The sequence below is a fragment of the Trichoplax adhaerens genome, genomic scaffold (assembly GCF_000150275.1).
Source record: "Trichoplax adhaerens TRIADscaffold_7 genomic scaffold, whole genome shotgun sequence".
In the NCBI taxonomy this organism is placed as follows: Eukaryota; Metazoa; Placozoa; class Uniplacotomia; order Trichoplacea; family Trichoplacidae; genus Trichoplax; species Trichoplax adhaerens.
Window position 1 is genome coordinate 4,096,098 of NW_002060949.1, and position 25,268 is coordinate 4,121,365.

At 30.1% G+C, this 25,268-nt stretch overlaps 1 protein-coding gene across 1 annotated transcript; it reads right to left on the reverse strand.

Annotated features, from left to right (window-relative positions):
- Positions 1 to 12,422: 12,422 nt before the first annotated feature.
- On the reverse strand, positions 12,423 to 13,959 carry TRIADDRAFT_58251 (uncharacterized protein; the record flags this gene model as incomplete). Its single annotated transcript, XM_002114400.1, has 2 exons — positions 12,423 to 12,542; positions 12,766 to 13,959. 2 exons carry the CDS (start codon positions 13,957 to 13,959, stop codon positions 12,423 to 12,425), a joined length of 1,314 nt encoding a protein of 437 aa, XP_002114436.1.
- Between the last annotated feature and the right edge of the window lie 11,309 nt (positions 13,960 to 25,268).

Genomic DNA, 25,268 nt, shown 5'->3' on the forward strand with positions numbered 1-25,268 from the left:
TTATTGCATATAAATTAGTGTAGTTCACTCCTATATTTAATTTTAGTGAAGCACTGAATAAGTAGAAATTAATAAAAAGTGTTATTTAATAATCATGTAAGTAATTCGGTACTTTACTATTGAAATCGACCCAGATTTAGCAGCTATAGTGAATTTCCAACGATTAACCATAAATATATAGAAGCTTCGGGTCGTTTAAATTCCATAGATAGGTCTGCTGATTGTAAATAAAATTACATTTTGTGTTTATATGAAGTATTCGTGATATCTTTAATAGTACATGATGTAAGATGAAATGAATCATTAACTTATTTGTTTCATATACGTATATCTCAATATCTCATCTCCCATTCATGATATCGCTATATAAAATGAAATTAGATCCTGCATTAACAGTATACCATCGGATACATTGCTAATAGTAACCTATTGGAAGAAATAAATGTATGTTTTCTTCCATGTCCATGCACTACATTCTGGAATAAATTCCTTACATCTCTCTGATGTTAGGTTTAGAGCTAGTAATGCTATCCTATGAGATGAAATACTTTAAAATCATTAATTATTTTATATTAATCGTTTCTGCGCATTTATTTTGCCTTTAATTAAATCTCGATAAATGTTTATAAAATAAAATTAATACCTCTTACTAACGTCCTACTTTTTCAGTGGTCAATATGACAGATAATACTATACTAGAACCTTTACGTAAACGATTTTAATAGCTGGAAAGCAATTAATAATAGATAGTTTTAGAGCTAAACTAGAATACGAATGAAGCTAACTTTATTTCTGCGGCAGTACTTAACATATACGTATATCAAGCGGATATGAAATTTTCATTATCTGCTATCAACATATCAATAAAATACCTCTAATTTTATTACTAATGACTGATGTATCTTTGAGAAACAGAATATTTAAAATTACCTAAAAATTGTGAATACTTTCGTCATGCTTCATATTATCGTTACAATAAAACGGATTCTTTGTGTGTCCCACCTCAGAAACATTTGTGGTCTGTAGCTAGAGATATTATGAAACTGATTAACACCCACTATTGAATGATTTACTTTATCCTCTTTTAGATATTATTGCAGATATGCTCGTTACTAACATCATAAGCTTATTGATATAAGCATACATATTTAGTATTTCTAGCTCAAAAATGGAAATCTCACTTTATCTACTAATAACTAACTGTAGTATGTACAAACTGCTTTGAGACTAATAAAATTTTTGATAGAGAATTCTTAGTATTGTAGCTGATGGCTGATCCTGATCTCCATACGAATATTTAAAAGCATTTGTAATGCAGCTCCAAAAATAGCTTAAGACTAAGATCATAAAATTATCCAAGAATAGATCGAATTGTACGTTAGATTGTAAGGTTGGGCTAGTAATTATTTCCAGATTATATTTACGGTACGTATTGTGGTCATAAATCGTTGATTTCTGTTAGAGACAGTAGGCTGATTGAAGGTAGTTAGTATGACTTAACGAACTAATTTATGTAATAAAGTGAAATTTTACTGGACATCAAAGTTCTCACAGAAATACTTTCAAGGCCTTATATCATAATATTCTTCACTCATTCTCAAATATCTTATATTGCATCATCCACATGCTCGGTCTACGTATAAGCTCATTGATATCTTATGTACTATACAATGCACATATTTCTGGAAAAGTTTGAAGCAATGTATTCTTTGACTAATATTCCTATATGATACTTGATTCAGTCTATATGTAATGCGAATGATTTATCATTAGTAGCACTTATCGCGAATGTACTCTAATCAAATTTTTAACTCAAAGAAACTTTTAATATTACATTTTCAATATCCTCATGCTGCATAAAATTTTAGATCGCTTCCCCTAGATGATAATATATCCATTCTCCAAACTATTTCAGATACGCGCTCATTAGTCACCTATTAATAATTTAGCATCAATATTTCCTATCTGAAGTAGGATCAACGCAAATATCCTAATAAATACATTTTCAATATTTAATAAAACGGATCAAATATTAAGTAAGATGTTACTTCATTTACTTTTGTTCTCAATACAATAACAATTCATTATCCTTCTTTTACTTTGTTTAATAAGATATTGATCTAAAAATAAAATATATCCAAAATATTATCATCTTAATTAAACTATTAAGAATTAAATAGTAACAAGAGGTAACGCCTAGTTGATGTGATCGGTCAATTAAAATTATTCTACGAAATCAATTATTATGCAGCAACTAACAAAATAGAAAGTGCATTTATCGTATAATTTGAGTGGCATTGATGAGAAGTAGTACTAAATAACTAATGAACAATTTACACCGAATTTATCACCTTACATTGAGCAATATTAATGAAGCGTAATGACAGATAACAATTAGCATGATGTATAAAAATAACACTAGGCGGAAAAATAATTTACTGCTTAATATTCAATAATGTTGATGAATAAGGATTGTAGACAACATACGCTGTATCGATATGCTGTTGAGTTAATATTTAACTATAATCATTATTTTCTATTCTAATCATAAAACTGTAACTAATATGTAAATGTAGATGTAAAGTATGATGGACTTACCGCCCAATACAGTATTAACTGTAGTAAGTGATGTTAATGTATGATAGTAGAAGATAATATTGATCATAGAGCAGTATACGGAGTTAACTTGCCGTTTAATGTTAAGTAGTACATATATAAATCATATTTAGTAATCAATATTAAACAACAATAAGACACTTTCCAACAAAATTTGAATAATACTAATGGAATAAAATCATTTCCAACAAAGGGCAAGATGTAGAACTCACTTATAGTCGGACTTGGAGTAGTATTGATACGATACGAATTTAGCAGGTACTAACGACTACTGTGATGTTCCCCACGAAATTTTTAAAAAATGCTAAAAGGAAATTATTCTATTGATATTAAAAATTATAAAATATATTGAATTATTCAATAAATTGCCTGATACCCCACGATAACAAGTAGATATGTAATCAAAGAAAAGATTAGCCGCCAGGTAGGTAATTCTTCAAGATAGGCAGAAATAGACTAATAGTAGTCATTTGTGCTAGTTTTAATTAAAAGCAATTAGCATTAACTTTAATGATCAGACCTCGTGTAAATATATTAGATTCATAATTATACACTATTTAAAATATCGAAATTTCATTGTAATAGGTGATTGCTTGTTACAGTGTTAAATACTGTATTACAGTAGAAATAACTATGTTAGGATAATTCTGTTAGACTATCCTTATTTAGTTAACTTCTAATTTGGATATACTGTATTTTAATATAGCACTGACTTTTTATGACAGTGACACTTATACACATACTGAAATTATAATAGTTATAATAGGGAATGCAAATCATCTGCTTACAGTTCGAATCATTGTGATTGTAATTTACTTATGGTAGACTGTAAATTATCATGGAAATGTTCCGTGATAGGACATATCGTAATCTGACTATTCTGTATTAGTCATTACATGTCTATGTTCGTAAATACTGTTGTCTGCATTAAGGGAGCAGTAGCTAAAATTAATATCTAATTCAGTAAATGATTCTAATGTTAATTGTATTAACTATGACTCATGAACTATTGAGGAATAGTATATAAATGCAGTATATCGTGAAATAAAGAAGAATTGTCCAACTTAGTGTTTAACGTAAAATACGAGGCGTTTAAGTCTTTGTGTAGTCTGCTAGTAGAGCAAAAGTGTTTGCGATAGTGCAGATATCGTTCCTTGATACGTGGTTCAAGGAATTGACTTATTGATCGTATATTGCGTTATCTTGTTGCAAAGCTGTTTTGTGACATTGCTATATAATTAACATAACAAATTTCGATAGAAACAGAAATCATTCTTAAAGTAATTAGAAATTGTTTTAATGTCAACAATATCATAAAGCATTGTAAAGTATCAATTAGTGATATCTAATATCGTAAAAATTATTTAATTAGATAATGAAGAAAATGTTAAATTTGTAATCATTCACAGTTTATAGTTTAAAAGATTTTGCTATAATTGTTAATGATAGCATGTGCCATGACGTAAGACGCGAGAATAACAGTAAAAATTTAAGGGCTGATTATAAATTGTTTCTTATAAGTACTGTAAAACATTGATTACTAATCTAAAACTTATAAGAAGTTTAAAACTCCGAAACTGATCACATTGGTATTTTCATGTATTACTGTCTTCAATTTAATTATAAGTAAGTCTATTTATAATATGCATAATTGCATCTATGTATTTATCATTAGTGCATTAGTTCGCTCAATTTTAAAGAAAAAGGATGCATTAGTAATTTATTTAACATCACAAAGCCGGCATATGAATACCACGCCTCTTGTCGCGCCGTAATAGGTAATGTAATTACTATTCTAATGGCTCTTACAGCCGAACAATATGAATGTAATAGCATATACAGTGGAGCATACCATGAAATTCTCAGATGACTACTCTTTTAATTCTGCATTTATCAAAGCAACAGAATCATAAATTCAATTTTGCTCCTCTCTACATATCTTGACGTAAATTGACAATGCAGTCTTGAAAGTATTTAAACTATTAATGGTCTGTATTGATTTTAAAAGTTATTTCTCCACCGTTACTTTAAAAATTACAAAGTGTAAAAATTGGGTTTAAGGCAAGAAACGTCCTACTATCTACGTCCTTTGCTGCATTTTACAAATAATAATGTTACTCTGCAGTAAACTGCTAGAACACTAGAAAATTTGGTAAATGCAACTATCCGGCTGCAAAATTACTTGCAAAATTTTTTATTGCCAGTAATACAAACTCTAGATGTGATAACTATAACGTAAATAATAGAATATTATTCTTTAAAATTTACTGCTGTAAATAAGTTCTACATAGAACAAAATTTACTGCAAGCATATACACTACAGATAAAGGGCTGAAATAGCAGGTGTTAGCGTGCCAAATTCAGTTCATTATTTCTGATATCCAACAAAGTTATATGAATAAACGAGCAATACGACATCGGAATGTTATCAATGCGTTCTCTACGCTGTGTTATTATATAATACAACAGTAGGCCATCTCCAATCACTAGAATTCCTAAGTACCGTTACGGAAAACTATTCCTAAAATAATTAAATAAAAAATACGCGTATGTCCCATACCTCTTGAAAGGCGACAACATATATACCTTCTGGTGCATAATAAATTTGTTTATTTGTTCCATTCAATATCTATAGTAATCAAAACAGCTTGAATATTGTCAATATGCATAAAATCTCTCGGGCTTTAAAATCACAGTATACGCTAAAATCTATAAGCTATTTTTCCAATTATATTACCGAAACTTTTCTAAAAAATTAATTGTTATAAAATATAGTATGTACTTTGCAATTGCGCAAGTTATCTATTCACACGCAAGCATTTTCTTCCTCTTATTATTGCTAGAAAGTAAAAATACTTGATAATGGCCGAGGTACTTGTTCGTATGTAACTACTCCTACACTATACGATATTCCATGCAATAAAAGCTATAATCTATCTTCCTACGATATTACACAGGAATTAATTTCTGCCTTGTTTGATAAATAGCCAAATACATTAATTTCAATAATAATTAAACTAGATAGATCTTAAATTACGAAAGTACTGGCAATTTTATTAGATACCCGAGGTACTATATTCGTGTTAGAATTGCAATTTAAATACTGTAGAGATAGAGGTTACCAATGTAATTCAGTATTGCATCCTCTGAAACACATTATGTAGATAACTAAAGATCGTTGCAAAACTAAATTATGGCAACTAGGATTTTTTTATGAACGACTTTCATTTATCTATTCAAAATTTGGTCATGGCAATTAAAGACAGTATCGACGAATGACCGTAGTTAAGGAACATTAATTTAAAACGCTTCTTTAGTAGTTACGGAAAGAATAAAACAATTATTAAAATTTAGCTTTGGATCTCATTAGCAATGATCCTAAAATAATTTTTATTTGCTTATTTGAAATACTTCGCCATTCGCCCTTTAATTATCAAGTAGTGTATTAAAGTCTAAGTAATTCAGTCAGGATACCTCGATATTAAAATATGTCATTAAAAATTTATTTAATTTTCGTATCTTCTTTAAAATTACCATCAAAAACAATTTTATTCAGCTTTAAAATTAATGATATTATATCATAAAGATGTTGAACTGATTTAATAATCAGCGGTGGCTTCAATTTCATCAGTTGTGGCAAAGAATTATTCATCTTTTTGAGGATAAACTGGTTGAGATAATACTACTCGTATATAGTCGATCTTGAAGAACTATTATAATATAAATTCTTTATTTCTTAAAAATGCCAATCATCAATCTTTAGAGCTCAGTTTAATTGGAAAAAATATTTTAATTCTACGTTTATCTAATATAGCCTGATACCATTTATAGAACAACCGCAGATATTAGTGGGATAGTATTAATTAGATCAAGCAGATTTGAGACATTTCGTTTGTTTACATCGCAACTAGAAGCTGTAATCGTTTAAGTTAAGCCCTTGAAGGACTGAAGATACTGCCAAATAACCTATAATTATTCTAAGAAGATTGGTATAAATTAAGAATGACCAAGAAAGCCACAACAGTTATTCTTGGATAATATAATTAAATTATAAAATTCAAGTGAAACGTCTGCCAAAACTAATTTCTAATCAACTAAACAATATTATAGAATCTCTTTATATCTCAATAGACATCATTGTGTTATATAGAATTCATTCTAAAATTTATAGATTAATTTTCTAAATTACTAAAAAATCTAGAATCAAACCTACTGACAATAGGTATAAAACCACTTAAAATACGAATAATTATGAATGTCGTAGCACTTTTCATTTAGTAGTAGAATACTAAAATTAAAAAGTAATTTTTAAATTGCTAAAATAGGCCCTAAAATTTTCGTTATAATACGACTGAGTAACGTAACTTGAAATGAAATTATACTAAATGCATTGTATGTTATATACAAATGCTGCAAATAGGAAGACCATAGTTTCTGATTTTCTAAAAATTATTATCATAATAGCTATAACTATCGCATCAAGCATGAAATAATATAAAACGGGAATGATCGTGAAATTTAAAACATTTCATTAATGTTTAAATTATGGAACTACAATAAAATATAATTCTGTGCAATAGATTAGAAGCCTCACGGTTTGAAGTAACACCGTTATGCCCGTAGCATGCCCTAGTAAGTATAGTATGATGTAAGCTAAATTTATTGTAGAAGTTACTGTATTTTCATTTAGATAATTCAGCTACAGAGATTTAAATTTATCGATATAAATCGGTTGCAATTTAACACAGCGATTTACTAATAATCATTTCTTACATAATTGCGTATCATTGTTTTGAATACGGTATCTATGCGAGTTAATATGCATGTTATTTATTTTTTCAAGTCTATATTATTTGTAATGTACTGATATTTTTTCTGTCAACATCAATTACGTCATAGAAATCTGTTTGGAAATTTCAATTTGTGAAACAACGCAAATGAAATTCCTGCTCTCCCACTCAATGAATAATATTTGACCATCTTGATTGTTTCCGTTCTGACTAATGCGTTTTAATACAACCAACAACCAACTCACAATCGATTATAATTATTTGTAAAAAAATTTCATAGCTTTGTTTTTACAATAATATTTTGTTTTACTAATATCAATCGAATGATAAACTGTGTTAGAATATATTGATCATTACTTAGCCAAAATATTGATTATCGCTATAAGTAAAGTATGTTTTGATACGGTAATTTTTCAATGCATTGATTTTTAATCTTGCAGAGTTAACTTGTATCTTTATTCTTAGCATTGCCGGGTTGATCACGACTGTGTGGGTCAATTTTACTCACCTATATGATAATAAAAATTTTCTATATACCATACTCTATATCTAAATCAATTTCTTTTCGTCCTAAATTTAAATCATTTTCTTCTATAGATATATACAAGGTTTACATTTTCTAACTTACTTGCATAATTTATACGTATCAAGGGTATTTAGTATAGGATAAAAGTATTAACAAATTAACACAAATAACTTTCATTTTAAAATTTTGAAATATTCCATATTTTAACCAACTAATTAAGGCTAAAATAAATTTGATCAGCCATCTCAAAACAATTATGCGATATTAAGATAATCATAATTTTTATAGAATCTTTATTAATTTTGAATCTAATTTAAATAATTTATGAAAATTCAATCTGTAAAGTGCGAAGATCCATCTTCTTTCAAAATCAATTTATATGCTTGAAAAATCGATTCAGTATAGAATCACCAATCTATCCAATGAACTGGTAACTATCATAATTTTAAATAAATTCTTTTACTTGTAACTTCTTTCTTTCACTGGTCACGTATCAGTTTTAGCCTTTACTGTTTTCTCTTTTAATCTTGAGATCCAGTTAATGCTCTAATGTTCTTCCTTTCATTTCACATGTTCTCACAGTTTTGTATTTCACGCAAGCTATAGTGGTGCTCCCTGTATTTCATATTTTTCAATAATCTCGATATTAATTTTACCAAGAGGAACTCCTCTAATATCCTATGAAATTTTTCAATAACGATTTAATTATCGCCCATGGAAATTTCAAAATATTTTTGTCCTAGGGTTGATTTCATCACCATTATACATCGCTAAAGTGATCAATGGTTTATACAGCCTTTATATTTCGCCTAAAATATTCTCAGTATTATTATGATATATAAAATAGCCGTAATAATGCTGCTGTTTGCGCTTCATTACTATTTTACAAATAGAACATCAGCAGCAGGATCAAGTGATAAAACAATTCTAATATCCAAAAAAATGATTAACAATAATTTAATTTTGCCTCCTTAGAAGTAACGAAAATATTTTTACGTTTTCTGTATCCCTTTCATTAAATGCTATCAATAGTTTTTAGTGTCTTCTAAGTCAACAACATGAGTGAAAGCATGAGTTATAAATGACTCGCTTCCATCACTCGTAAAATTATTATTTAATTAATAGATTTTCTCTTATACAATTCCACTCGACTAAATTAAGTTATTTGCTCATGACTTACAGATATTTTTGCCTTTGGCTGTTTACTAAACTCCAATAGTTTAGATTGTAGTAATAACAACATAACGGAACTGAAAATATTTATTGTTTCTACTTAACAAATCTCAGTTAACATCAGAAATAATTCACTATGACAGCATTACAGAGAAATTCTAACCTAACTTAATGCTGCTGTAAACAATTTGATAACTCGAGTTAATGAATTAAAACTAAAATGTAGAAGATTCAACTCGACATCATGACTAATCTATTAGTAAGGGTTAAAGGTTTAGCTGCTAAAGAATTTTTATTATTGACGTTTACTCATTAAATAGCATAATGCTTGAAATATTTTTCATAATAACCTCATCTCAAAACAGACAATGCAATTACTCACTTCAGATGAAAAAATAGATAGATTAAATAATTTTATTTCGCATCGAGGACAATATACTGTATGAAGAATAATAATATAGAAATTCCGACTATTACAATGAACCAAGCTGGATATCTAAGACAATGATTAAAAAATCATATTCCTATTTTATGATATTTGTCGAGATATATTACATCAAAATACATTTTTATCTGTAACAAGAATAGTAAAATATTTAAAAAATGGTAAGAAAAAAGCATTACCATGTAAAATACTTATAATAGATTTATTAAATAGTATTTCAAAACACTTTGTTCCTACTTGTAAAGTAAATATGGAGAAATGTTTTTCTCGACGTTGAATACATTTATAGCGTTCTTTTCCTCGACAGAATGACAGTCGATTAACATAATCTAACAACATTGTTAAGGTAATTGTATATATATATAAATATTAATTATACGGAATTTGATGACTTTATACAAGAACTGATGGCTTCTAAAGTTTATCAGGTTCTCTTACTCACTATCTGCAATTTGACATCATCGGGCATAATATTGTTATTTTATCCAATGGAAAATTATTTTAACAATTATAACCATTTTGTACAAAAGAAATAATCCCTCACGAAATGACTACTCTAATTGTTCTCTGTGTCATTTCTCCACTTCTAGAAAATCCTATTAGAAAGTAAAGTTATAGATGCTATCAAGCTAGCTTGGATTGGCAAAATTACATGCAAGTAATGATCTACTGATGCATCAAAAATGACTGCATTCCGCTTTGATATACTCCTATCAATAGTTATCATAGGAAGTTTTTATCTTTACTTTGATGTTATAAAATCCATTTCTCATTGCAAATTGAATAAATATCAATAAACAAACCATTTTATCAAATTAATAATAAAAGAATTCAATTAAAAAAATAGTTGCTGAAAAACGACATCATAGTCTGCAGGGCAAATTGAGTCTGAGAGAGAAAAAAATTCACGGAATATCAAACATATACAGTATTAAGTGTACCTAAGCAAATAGTCAATCTGAATCTCCGATAAAGAGATTGCAATACCATCTTGATGATAAAGTTATGAGCATTAGTAGAATATTCTTATTGCCGCTAATTATCAGTATAAGCTGTAGTATATTAACAATGATTTGGCTATTGGATAATATAATTGAATAATGATAAATTAAATTACTAGTATTAAATTCTATTCCTACGCATTACATTTATTTCTTCGAAGCTTTAAATAAGTTGCCTATAAGTTAATCCAATTTAATCAATCCTTCAGCTATTCCTCGGCAACGGAGTACATAATTAGTCATATAATATTACTACTGATTAAAATTTGAATTTTTAGCGATGTACTGTATTAATTAAATTATTCGGAACAAGACCAGCTTAGTATGGGTACGGTAATCAATGTCATTAGGGTTAATATGACTTATGACTAGATAAGTTTCCACATAAATTAATCGACCATTGTCTCAGATTTATGATTGATTCTTATAAAATAATATTTCTTCTTTGTATAATGATGATGCTAAAACAAATCTATTTTGCTTATGACTTACGTTACCAATAGATAAAACTGGTAAAATATTGCCCTCAAAATGTAACACATAATTACATGATTTCTATATTTATTACCTGTTAAACTTACGAATACATTTAATGTTATTCCTATCAAAATAGCATCTGCACACTTCAATATTATGGGAAAATCGTTATTTCCTTCAGCTCATAAATTAAACATTAATCTTAAAAAAATAATGCTAAAGGCTGTAATTTTCTCCGTAGTCAATCTACTATCCAACAACTTGATTTTCATACAGTCCTAATCATGCCAGCATTTGACCACGAGCACTCTTATTGTTCGCTTCTTTTTTACCTTTGTATAACGTTTAGAAGTTGGATAAACTTTTAAATACTTGCTGAAAACGACAATTTAACTAATAAAGTTACTTTTAAATATGATTGTCTTCTGCCTGGAATCAAATTAGTTTAATCCATTAGAAGTTTAAATTTTTTCGTCGTTATTTTATTTTCCAAAGTAGGAAGTTCTATACGTTCAATTTCCCCCAACAATAGCCATACGCTGTTAGTACTTATTGATCCAATCGATTAGAATTAGCTATTGCAAAGGCTAATTTGAGCTGCATAAATAGGCAAGCATCATAATGTTATTCTGTTCCGCTTAGGATCTCTTACATTTTCTTATAATTATACATGATCTTTCCTGTATTTATCGATCTGGCCACAAGTAGTGATTATCTCTAAGCATTGGAAGAAAGAAGATATTCTATCTCCATATTATCCATGATTTGAATTATCAAATACAGAAATTGTGCTGTCTTCTCTTCCTGTATTATGTTGTAACAAACAAATTTTAACAGGTTCCTTACATAAGATTTCAAATAATATTTCGTTTCGAAAACAAAGGTATCATCGCTATAAGGAGCGGAATAGTTGGTACTCTCATAACTAGCTAAAGTGGAGTGAAATTGAACTTAACCCTATGATAAATAATGTCAGTCACAGCCAGTAACGCCATGAAAGAAATTCTAACACTTACACTGGAGTTTAATAAAACACAAATCACAATCTTGTCAAGATTTTCTCCTTTGAAAGTTCTTCCTCTAATCCATTATAAATCAGAACTTTAACAAACTACTACCACCATTGCCATTTAATTTTATCAATAAAATATCCATCTTTCATTGACGTTACCTTTAGATTGACTCAAATATTGATTTTAATTTCTCTAGCAGCTTTTTTCATACAAAAACTTACTGAAAGTCATAGTAGTGATCATTTCTTTAATTAATGACAGTAAAAAGAGCTGTTCATTCTTGTTGACTCTCGTCCATATAATGTTCCAATCGATTACTGCCTCTAACTTTCTAACCAATGGCATCAATAGGAATTTTCTCTCTTATCTTTCTCGTTGATCTTAATGATTTATAATTATTCTACCCTGTGAAACTCTTTCTTCTTCATTACTCCGAATCCTATTGACTTGATCCATTTTTTCAGCCATAACTTCAGCTTCATTAGTTAATACAATTCCAATCTGCGTGTGTTAGGATATAATATCTCAATTGCAACTAGATACAGAAAAATCAACTGCTATCTATTTGATTCTCCTCTACTATCCTTTACACTAAACGTTTTTAACTTGGATGGTATAAGCGACCAAGATATAACATACAACCAAATTGTTTCTCGCAAATAAAATATATAAAAGGATGATCTACAGTAAATTTGACATTGGATGTTGGTGGAGTAACGCGTACTCGGCTAGCTTTACGTTGGCGACCATTCATGGCTGTAGTACCATATTCATCTAATGTAATGGATAAACTGTGTATAAAACGTGCTAGACAGCAATCTTTCTCAGTTGTAATACCACTTAAATCGGCTAATTTATGATGAAATAATGATGTAGCACCCATAGCTTTAATGATATCATTCATATTATAAATATGTTTTAACCCGAAACGAGGCATCGTTAAATCAACTTGTTTAGGCCGCAATTTTAATATCCATTGGTTGATGTTAGCACCCGTTAAATGCTTTTCGATAGTATCCAAGCTGACAATGTCATAAGGCATCATAATATACATGGACAGTGTACTACATTCGTAGGGTAATTCTAGTATTTCAAAACCTAATTGCCTTTCATGCATATGGCGTAATCGCCAACCACAACTTTTCATCATTTTAACGCGATGCGATTTGCCAATTTTTTCGTAGAAATAACCAGTTGTTGTATTGCCCTTGGAAAATTGATATTCCCAACGACAATTAAAGGATAAAGTAGTAATGACGAAAAAATTATCAAAGGAGCGAACTGCACGTTCAGAGACAGTACTGGTAATTTTTTTCATACTACGACGTTTTACCCATTTATTGATAGCACGATAAGCATCCATGTCATCTTCGCAGCGGATACATTCAAATGTACCATGATAGATTTTAGCCATTTGTGTATGATATTGATTGGATAAGTGGATATCACTACTACAGAATAAACCAACTGATACTTTAAAGAAATGGCCTTTGATTTGATGACTAATCTTAGATACTTCTTTAACGTTATAAGAGTCATGATTTAAGATAATTTGGCCACGTTTAAAGATACGTTCTAAGAATAAACTAGCACTAGATTTAGCATATTTCATTTCTCCTCCATGGCTATCATCGTCATTTTTATGTCCTAGGATATCTTGTAACATTTTATAATTACAACGACAAGAACGTCTCCAATTTTCAACTTCATTCAATATAAAGGTTAAACTATTAGGTAGTAATGAGCCGTTACTGACTTGTAATACAGTTTCAAGTTGTTTGGCCGTTTCGCCATTAGCCCCATAATGGACGACCGCTAAAGCTGTTGAGAAACCTAGCGGCGATATTATAATATTTTTTCTCTTCTTCATCTGTTTCAATAAATTGCAACCAACATCGTTGATTGCCGTTGTATCCATCGTCTTGATCAATTCACTTTAAATTTTCTATGATTGATATGAACAGATTTTCTCACTATCCAAGGAAATAACTCATACAATTGATGAAATATACAGCATAAAGTATTGAACGTTGTTCAGATTTAATATAAGGAATAAAAAATGGTATAGCGACGTGGATATCCGCTTTATTTGATCAATAGACTAATTCCAAATACCAGTACTCGTACTAGGCAACTTGGAGACTTAATGATATACACCGATCCATTAATTTAGTCTTATCCCACTGTTAGCAATAGCATCTATATAGATGAAAGTAAATAGCAGAAAAAATGGATCGTAAAACATGAGTAATGAAAGTCACAAACGATAACGATGATCACGTTATTGTAATCATCGTGCTATAAATTATAGCCCGTAATACTATTGACAGGGAAAATATTAACTCGTCGCTCTAAACATTGACCCAATAAGTTAAGACAAAGTCAAATCAGCTGGCAATTTTTATCCAAGTCGATTACGATCCCAATTCCTACAACAATGACTACAGCATACGACGTAAAACCATCATAACTACACCAACATCAATCAATTAAACACATCATTTAAAAGAAATAGAAAGGGTATGTTATCTTGAGAGAAAAAAATATTTTCTAAAGGGCGCTTCTTCAAGACAAGATTTTATAATGAAATTCATTTAATTATGATATTTTACCCCTAGGTCTAGATTGAAACGTTGAGAGTAATCAAGCTGAGAATACTGTATCCTACCCAACAATTAATGTATTGAAAGTGGATAGCAAAAAAAGCCATTTTTGGCCTATATTCCTGTTTTCATTTTTGGCTTCCTTAAAATTCTATTATACAAATTTTCAACTTACTTTAAAGAATCATTTTCATCTTTTTTTAAAGGTGGAAGGTCAATACCGATTTTTTTTTCTCCCTAACCAACACTTAATAAAATACCATAGCTTCCTGATGATGCGATGGTCGTTAACGATGTCGTCGTCTATTTAAATCCTTTGGCCTTCCCCTAACTACGCTGGTTGGTCAGATACTGCGCAATTCTAAGTTTCTTTATCCTATATTGTGTGATTTTATTCTATTGACTCAATAGTCCACGCGCATATACACATAGATCCACACATAAATAGAATACCAAGTAAAACAAGTAATAGTTTCCTTATGAGGAGAAATACTAACTTGGCTTGTAAGAAACAAAAAGAAAAAAACTAATCATCAACATCTAAAATGACAACAACTAGCAGATTGGATTCAATTCAATAGCCAATACCAGCTTTCTTCTCGATTTATTATAACTTACCATTGATTAAGCATACTTTAAAATCAAACAATGGAATCCATAATTAAGCTATTGAGTGGAGACTTGACATCATTACAATGCTGTCATAACCTATTCTCAAAGTAGTCGAAGATGAATTCTCAAGACCTTTTAATTTTCTTCATTGATGATGCCTTCTTTTATCCCTTTTGCCCTCCCATCCTAGTCAATATCGCTCACTCTTTTTTCACCCTCTCAATAGCACGATTAACTACAGGAAATAAAGGCCAACTATTTTACTTACTTCAATAAAGACATATTAGGAAGGATGGAGTAATTAAACTGTCATCATAAATTTGATAAAGAAAAGGAGCAAAAATACATGAAGAAAAGTCAAAATGACTCCAATCAGTTATTTTAGGAATGATCGATTATCATATTATTTTTTTTTTCGTTAATAATACGTCTATTTTATTCATTAAATTACTTTAATATTATTAATTTTTGCTATAAATATCCTATGTTTTCTCTCCACTGTAGATACGGGTGTAATATCCACAAAACATAGAGTATCCATATTATAATTGAATAATACAGCAAAAAAGTCGCACTCTTTAATACCCATTCATGACTATTAATAGGACTAATGTATTAATTGAAGCTATAGATACAATCCTTTTTCATCGCTTAGAAAACGTTATTTATTAGTATTATTTATTTAAGTCTGTACTCTATCGCTATTACTAGATTTTTATTTTTTGAACCTTAAATTCTTGGCTGATATGAACGCCAAAAGCGACGAAAAGATCATCATAAGAATCATAGTTGTACAAATATATCGCTAAACTTGATCTTTGATTTTAAGGAGTGGGAAGAAAGATTAAATAATGGTGACCCTAATTGTTTGAGTAAGGGCATGGAGTGATATAGACAGTAAGGGATGTTCATACCAGATTTTAATTTTTCTTTATACAAATTCCATTTACTGCGTGTTCTAGAATAAACATGGTAACTTCGAGTTCACGGCTAGCAAAGTGGCTGCTTTAGTGCTAGGCTATAATATCAGTATTATTAATAGAAACTGTAGTAAAAGGAAATAGCCCCATTAATAATGTGATTGAATAAAAAAATGGTAGTCTTCGAATTTATTCGGTTATCGATACAAACAATTACTATGCAAATACGGAAAATACGTTAGCACTACACAATTTATTACAATTTAGATTGTGATAAGCTCAAGACTGATGATATTTATTCATATGAAATAGTGGTGGTTAACTGCTACGTGAATACGATTATTGTCAAATAGATAGGCAACTATAATTAACCGAAAAATATTCACAAGATCTTATGGCAAATAAAAATGGTTATAGTATGAATTTAGACAGTAGTAATTTGTCCCTTATTCAAATATAAATAATTTGGCCTCTAACTATATAAAGGTCCAGCTGGCTATAGTATATAATGCATATGGTCTTTTAGAAAATGAACGTTCAAGAAACCGATCAAGTCGACTGTAGTCTCTTATATAGATAACAACATAATATTCCCGCAAAGTTAATATATTAAGGGCGCGACTTGCAGATATCTAATAAAAATTTTTAATCTACGTTAGCACAAATTCATACGTTATAGCTTTGCTAAAATTTCTTGCCGCTGACTTTGGGAATTCTATAATTGCGTCTTACACCATCAGCTAGTCACTTTATTGATCCAATATTCAAGTTATCATAATTTCTTGAATATTGTATAATACAAAATGATATTTACCAGCGTTTGTATGATCAAAACTTAGTTAAAGATTAAAAGTAGTAACTCCTTCAGATTCAAATTTGTCATACTTCAATATCGCAGAATAGAGTATGTTACTGATGCATGCGTTTAGATATACTATACCATTAGCAACTCTGCCTTGCATCAGGCAGTATGCTGTTATAGGAGCCAATAAGTTGATTATAGAATTAATTTTTATTAAAATTCATTTTATAATTTTTTAACGACTCAGACCTTGTGACAGGAAGCACTAGAATATTACTTTAAGATACTGTACGTCCACATTAGAAAGTACTGCTTTACTAAATACCCTTTACAGTACAGTAACAGTTTGAAGTATCTATCAATCTATTTCTTACACTTTAGAAATATTAGAGGTATTTACAGATTATAGGATGAAACAATGGAGCCAATTGACATTTAAATACTTATTCCCTGTAGGATTACTGCATCTAGAAATAAAATTTCATCTTATACTCGTATTACTAATATCAGAATGCCAGATAAAATCAGTCTACAATATTACAGAAGGTATGACATCCAAAACTACAACAACCAAGTAAAATTTATTGTTTGATCACCTGCTTCAATATGTAAACATAGATATTATTATATTTACTATTCTACTGTAAATTAAACTAATAAGAGCAGAACGATCATGGACTAGTCGATAGTAAAGCACTTTAAGCAGGAACTAAATACACCGGTATTAACGTGACTGTATCACAGAATGTGTCTTCGAAAATAATAGTAAATTAAAAAAAGACCAATAAACAGGTTTTCAGTTTTATTTGGAATGGTCATTGACTGACTGGGAGCATCTATTTACGAAGAAAGACAGGTCAGTAACATCCGTGATATAAATAAATCTTATGCCAATATGATTTCTGTGTACTTGTAAGGAGAATGAAGAAATCTCATTAGTTCTTAAAGTATCATACACATGAAATATTTATTGTTCTCATATTACTTAAAAATACTTGACATTACTAATAATTATTAGCTATCGCTCTTTATAACTTAAAACTTGATAATCAGACATAGTATCTGTTTATAAAACAGATTTGCAACATTAATAAACAATAGCTGAGACTATATTATCATCGGTTAATGGCACTCTGTGCTTTTTCTTTGCCATAGCAAATTCAATAAAATTCTCTGCTACCTTGCTATCGCGAGTACTCTTTTACAATATCTAGTTGAGACTATTTAAAACTTTGAGCCTCATTCAAAGGTTCATCTACGAAAGTAAGAAAAGCTCAGATCAATACACGTATGTTATTTAATAAATTTTTCTTAGCAGAAATGCTAATATTTCTTTTTGTTACTGAAATTTTATAACATTCTCATAAGACACGTAAGTAGAACTTCACTATATTTAAAGGAATATTCTGCACTAATTTTAGAATTTCTCACTTAAATTTTAGTTTTCCAATATGTCGTTTTACTAGAAGGACGATTATTTATGTTATCAAGATTTCCCAAAAGAAAAAATCTACTCCAGTAGAAGAAATTTTCATTTAAATTTTAGACTGCCAATTGTTAGCGGTACGATAGCGTCTGTTTTTTGGTATGCTCTCAGTCAACTGAAGCGAGATCGTCAGCTAAGCTTCCACGTGAATATCTATCTTTATTCTGATTTCTCACTACCTTATATACTGTACAATACAGTACCTTTACTGATCTAGTACGGAACAGAACTAGTGCCGTTAAGCTCTGATAAGGTTGCAATACAACCGATATGAATACAATACAAGAAATCCTATAATTAGATACAGAGACGCTAGTAAATCCGTAACACCAATATATCGCTTTTTACCAGAAAGAACGATTATTTATACGTTGTAAGTGTCTCACTCCCCATGGAATCTAAGGAAAGTTCATATTTTATTTGTTTGCTTTAAAATCTGTTAGTACGCTGCAATATATAGGAGTTGGATTTAAAAAAATCGTATTATTCATATTTCTTCGAAAAGTTTATGAATTTTCTAGCATTTACGAAATTAAATAAAATATCTAGAAATTTATTGAAAGAATAATGACCTTAAATCCGAATATTCTTACGGATATGATCAAGAAATTTCATGATACCGGACCGAAAAGTTAATAAAAGTTCAGAAACAAATTTAAAACACAATACGTATAGTAAAACGACTTTATTTGATACAGTTTGAATCGGCAGTAATAAACATTCGGAAAATGCAATAAATATAAAGAAACCGTTATTAGTTTATTATTACCTTAATTCTAAAAATTCAAAATCCTAACTATTTGGATATTCTTAATAAACCACTGTTAAATTTCTATAATTACTAATTCTTATAATAGGCAATAGGTGATGTAAGTACCCTGATTGTGATAGGTTAATTGATAAATATATAATTATAGGTGAAATCAGCGTTTTACTGAGGATCTAGCAGACTATGATAAATGAGGGCTTAGCGCTAACTTTTGTGATTTTGATATCGCTAATAAGAGCAAATGATCCGCAAATGTAAGTTAAATTCAGTGACAGACCTGACAGCTGGATGAATATATGAGTACTAGCGTAGGTGACTAACAAGTTTGGGTAGAAAATACGGATACGAATAAATCGAATTTAACATTTTTGAAGAATATTTACCTAGATTTAACTGGGAACAACTCTAGCTACATTACTGTTGCTTCTGAATCAATCTTGTGATATTCATTTATTAAAGAAATTGGTATATCAGTAGATCCCGAATTTTTTTTATCAACAAAGGCCGATTAATTTTTTACTCTCACTATATCGTTCTTGATGAAAGATTTATTTATTCCATTTATGGACAGTTACAACATACTATTTGATATCACACCTGTATTCTTAGAATATTATTAATTTATAACATATACTATACAAAAGTATACGTATTTATATATGTTACAAATAATATAAAGACGTTGACCAAAGAAATGGAGCTATTCTTCTGTAGTATACTGATTTACATGCTATTAAATCGGATTCTAACTATTTATAAACAGGTTCAAGATATCCTGGTTACTATTAATCTACGCTAACGCTACTAAATTTGTAATAAGAACCAATATTAGATAGAAATATTACAATTCTATTTGTATATGATCTTGCTTGTGAATAATTATTTGTTTGTTTAAAGAAGTTCATTGTATTCTAATTACTGTCAGAGTGGATGCAACTATCTTTCAAGAATAACGTTTCCATTAATACTATAATAGATGCTTTGTAAAATATTAAGCTGCAAACATTCGTATTATTAAAAATTGATAATGCCTTACGTAAACAAAGATCACTAATATCCATCATACAGTACTCTATATATGATACCATAATCACGACGAGATCAATAACATAGGAACAAAATGTTGGAAATTTTGTCTAATAATGTTCGCAATACGTTATCAATTTCAATTGTACTTGAATAAATGCATTTCCAGGTACATAAGCGCGTAGGAAATTCCTCTAGATGCTCATTAAAATATCCGTGATTCGAAATTAACTCTTGATTACTCTTGATGCAGTATTGTTTTTAACTTATTGAGATTCAAGATTAAATCTTCATACCTGACTATTCTCGATTTAGCAATGAAATTTAATTTCTTCGATCAATTTCAAAAATTAGTAACAAAACAACTTACTAAAATTATATATATATATTATATATATATATTATTTCGTTTATTACAGTTAACATCTCCGGTAGACCTCTACATGATATATTTCTCTTATTAAATCTATCGGAAATCTTAACAATACTGTACAGAAAGTCGATATGATTTAGATTTTATAAGATTTCTATCCTTCTATATCTTCCACGATTAATATTATTAGCAAATATAATTAGTTAATAAATATTGCATTTAAATGTCAAGATTGTATGTAAACTAATCATTGATAATTTCAGCCTTCAAAATTATGCAATAATATCATAAATAGAACAATTGCTATTTATTGCGTTAGCTCAATGGTACTGAAAGGATTATCTATCTTATTCATAAAGTATAGTTAATGTTTACAAAGTCTTAAATAAATGCTAATGGCTCTTTAACCAATGTCGATTAGCCAATTCAGTAATCAATTAATAATCCGGACATTTTACATTTTTAATCAAATAGCATAAAAATAAATAATTATTGGACACTTGATATGAATGACTGATAATTAATGCTACTACTACATGCTATTAATTTATACTTTTATTTATTATTAGTAAATTTATTCTAGCATACTGATAGTAAGCTAGTAAGCTGATCATCTGCTAATAATAGTAAATTATTTCAGAAGTGCTCGTTGTTGGTGCAGTAATTATATTTAGTAAAGTAGCAAACATAGACCATCTACGGAAGATGATTTTCCATGACATAACTAATTTATGTTGTCATACCAAAATTGTCTATTATTGATTTATTTTATTCACTAATTTTTTATCGCCATGCATTTGACAAAGATTGCAGAGTGAGTTTCATCGATCTTTAAGCTAATACAGTTATACTGAAGCTTGAGTTCAATTGCCATTTGACGTAGTAAACTATCAGCAAGGAAGAATTACTCTAGCTATGTGCTGTAAACAGTACTGTAGCTTGCCTAACTGTAAACTACTGATTGCTTAAGAGGCAATCTATTCAATCTGTTATTGGAATACCCTACAACATTTACAAAAATTTGGCTATTAATACCTGAAGTTATTGAGATTTACTCAGCTTTAGTTTTTGCAGATTTTATTGACCGGTTCCTAATTCTACTGCGACATTCGGTTGTTATTACACGCTATTAGAATTGCAAAGCGATATCATAATTATGTATCTACATATGGGTACTGTAATTCTGAGATGTTTGTATCCTCGTTCAGTATAACAATAAATACACTGCACATGGCATCCAACGTCATTTACGGTATATCTAACTGATAACGAAAATATTGTACACTCAAGCACTTATTCTTCAGCTGGCTTCAAACCTGAGTAAGCAAGGATATGCTAAAACCAAGACTTGGAAAGTAAAATGTTCCATACATCACTATCGCTATTTGCTACTGTATAAATCTGTAACAAGCTATAGTGTATGAGTTCTTAACCCTATGAAGGAATAGAGTTCTGCACTGTATTCTACCACCATATTCAGTATCACCTTTACCATTGTAGTGAGCTGAAAGGATTATACTGTACACAAGCCAACATTGCATCGCAATAAAATGACATTAGCCAATCAAAAATGATTCACTTCATTATGTGACAGTGTGTACAATGCATTACAAACCGAGATACAGTGAAGAAAACCTTTAATTAATACGCATACATGTAATTATTGCAAGTGCAAGCCATGCAGAGAATGAGTATCTACAGTAGTACACAGTACATAGGGGGTTTAAACATTGGATAATTTGATCTGTAGACCGGCTGGCTATCAATCAAAATGCAGCAACGCAGTTTTAATTTTGCTGCAAGCTGTTGTCTAGTGTATCATTTCCAGCTCAATCATGGTAACTTACGACAAGGACTACTAAGAATAAAATGGAGAATATTTTTATTCGGTATTGATCCTTGATCCTAACTACGTTTATGCATAGTTAATGACCAGGACCAGGCTCAGCGTGAATCAGTCTGCTGTCAAGAACAATGACGTCATAACTCTTCAACGTGGAAATTATGATGGAACAGCTCCATCGAAAAAGAAGACAGAAAATGGACTCCAATACATCCAAAGCAATTTGCTTCTGTTCATTATCTTCTAAAAGAGTAAAAAAAAATAATGAGCCCACTGATTGTCCTAATGCCAATTATAGAAAAGTCACTCAAAGCTGCATGCAAGCATGTCGATTTTTCTACCATCATGATCTCTGTCTAACCAGTACTGTTAAACACTGTTTAATAAACAGGAGACGGACGGACAGCGAGCTATGGGTAGTTTGGGTACAGTACTGTACAGTGTACAGTGTACAGTACCTTAGGTAAGTTACAGTACTGTACATCGTACAGTACTCTACGAGTGAAACGAAACTAATTTATTCGCCAACTCTTGAACACAGTACAGTACTGTACTGTACTGTAGTTCCAATCTGCGTTGTTCGGGTGGCCATCTTCTTTTAGTAGTCCCTGCCAGTGCAGTGTTGCTATTGCTTGCAAAACACTCCATCGTAACGCCATTTCTATCATTAGATTATCTTAGTAAGGCTTATACCTACCCTATCTATCGATTAAGCTTTACAGCTATTTCTTTCCTGGTTGAAATTCTCTAAGGTAAATTTCCCTTGGATTATAGAAGGAGAACGTACCGCATGTTCGTACAACGAAAGTGAACAACTTCAACCGGTAGGGCCTTCTACTAGTCCAAGCCAATTTAGAATGCTAAAGAACGATTATCATACTGCACTAATATTATATATAAAGTAACGGAAATTCTTGTTGTTAACACTATTCACAGTACTATAAGTTTATCTAATGTCAGTGATTCTGATCTACTTTAGAAGAGAAGTAGAGTCGATACTGTACTGTTATTAAGATCGTCTAGAAGTTAGTGAGATCTAATACCAGAGTTGTTTATGACGTTCGACTGTATAATCCTTTACTACGCGTTCGCTAGAAGATAACTTGCACATCACAGACTTATTAGGTGATATTGCTATGAATCATCTTATCATCGATTTGCTCTCATCTGTTGTATATTAATAACAACCACGGACTCAATTATGTTCTCATACAATAGCAATTAATTAATCAATATTATTTTTATCGATGATAGTAAGTACAGTACATTCAATGTACGCGTATATGTACGTGTACTGTACGAGTACTTGTGTTGATATCGTTGCTGATTTTGAAAGCTGTAGACTAAAATTCTAACCTATGACGAATGTTTTACCTGGGTACTAGCTCAACAAGTATGCACGATAAATTGCTGCTAGTATTGATCAGCTCTTTACTAGTGTTGTCTGACTGCCATGGAGACCATCTACCAAGCGGTGTATCAGGGAACTTTAATACCTTCCGTGGAAAAATCTCAAGGAAATCATCAGCAAAACATACATTTACTGCAAATATTACTTCCCTTGCGAATGAAGTAAGTTAAAATGGTTAAAACCTTCAACTAGTGCAACTTGAGAAGCTACGTATACGATAGTACTGTACTACTGTACCTAGATGCTTTTCTTTTAAAATTACTGAATAAAAAACGCGTACGCTCGTACATACCTATAAATGATGTACAGTAATGTAACTTGAAATCTTTAAAGCTTGTAGATAATGTAAATATTACAATATGAAAGGACATTGTTACTTCGGTACAGGACTTAACACATATTAAATCATTATGCTGATTAGACAACAAGTATTCGCATCAATACTGTTTCACTGGATGCTGATAAAAGACGTCCAATCGAAGTAGTAATTCGACAGAATGATCATGTGTTGTCTTGGCCTTTACCAACTATTATTGAAGGGTAAGTAATACGAAGAACAATCTCATCGAATTAGCTGAAAGAAATGTGTTACAATGACCTACGATGTCGGTATTATCTACTGTATCATTTCAATTATATTTATTGCTGCTTATTTAGCTTATAAAATTTAAACTACTATATTTTTTTAGTCGACCTACATACTCCGTAAGCAGAACACTCTGTCCCTTTGGCCAAGGAAATGTGATCGAGATTTCAATTGAATTGTCGACTTACGCAGTTAACGTATCTCATTACACTCTATCCATAGGAATCGTAAAAAACTTTTACATTAGGTAACGGCTTTCCTCTCGGCATACGTGTTATTGTGTCAATGTACAAAATTATAATGCCTTTTTACTTGTACTTCACATGGTGCAAGTATTAATATATCGACATTACAATCTAATATGCATTGTACAATAATATTATTCTTTTATTATTACCCCTTATAGCTCTGCACTGCAAAATTTTACCGGTTCTTTATCATCACCTGCGGTTAGAAAAAAATTGTAGTAGCTACTTGATAAACGTACATGTGCATCATTTATAAACAATCGTTAGAAATCCTATTGCTTAAAATAGGTATTCGCATACAATTTCCCCTGGAATGTCGAAAAAGTTTCCGTAGTTGTCGACTCTAAGTCATCGGCATGCGCAATTGTCTCTATACAAAAAGCGCAGGTAGTTGAAATTGCTGAGTTAAGATTTTAATGCTATAAAATTATCTTACTATGATCTATCGTATCCACAATTACCTTAATTAACATCTAAGTAAGGTAGTACTGAAACTTGAAAACTATCAAACTATTAATAGCATAATTACATGCATCTCTAGTGCCCAT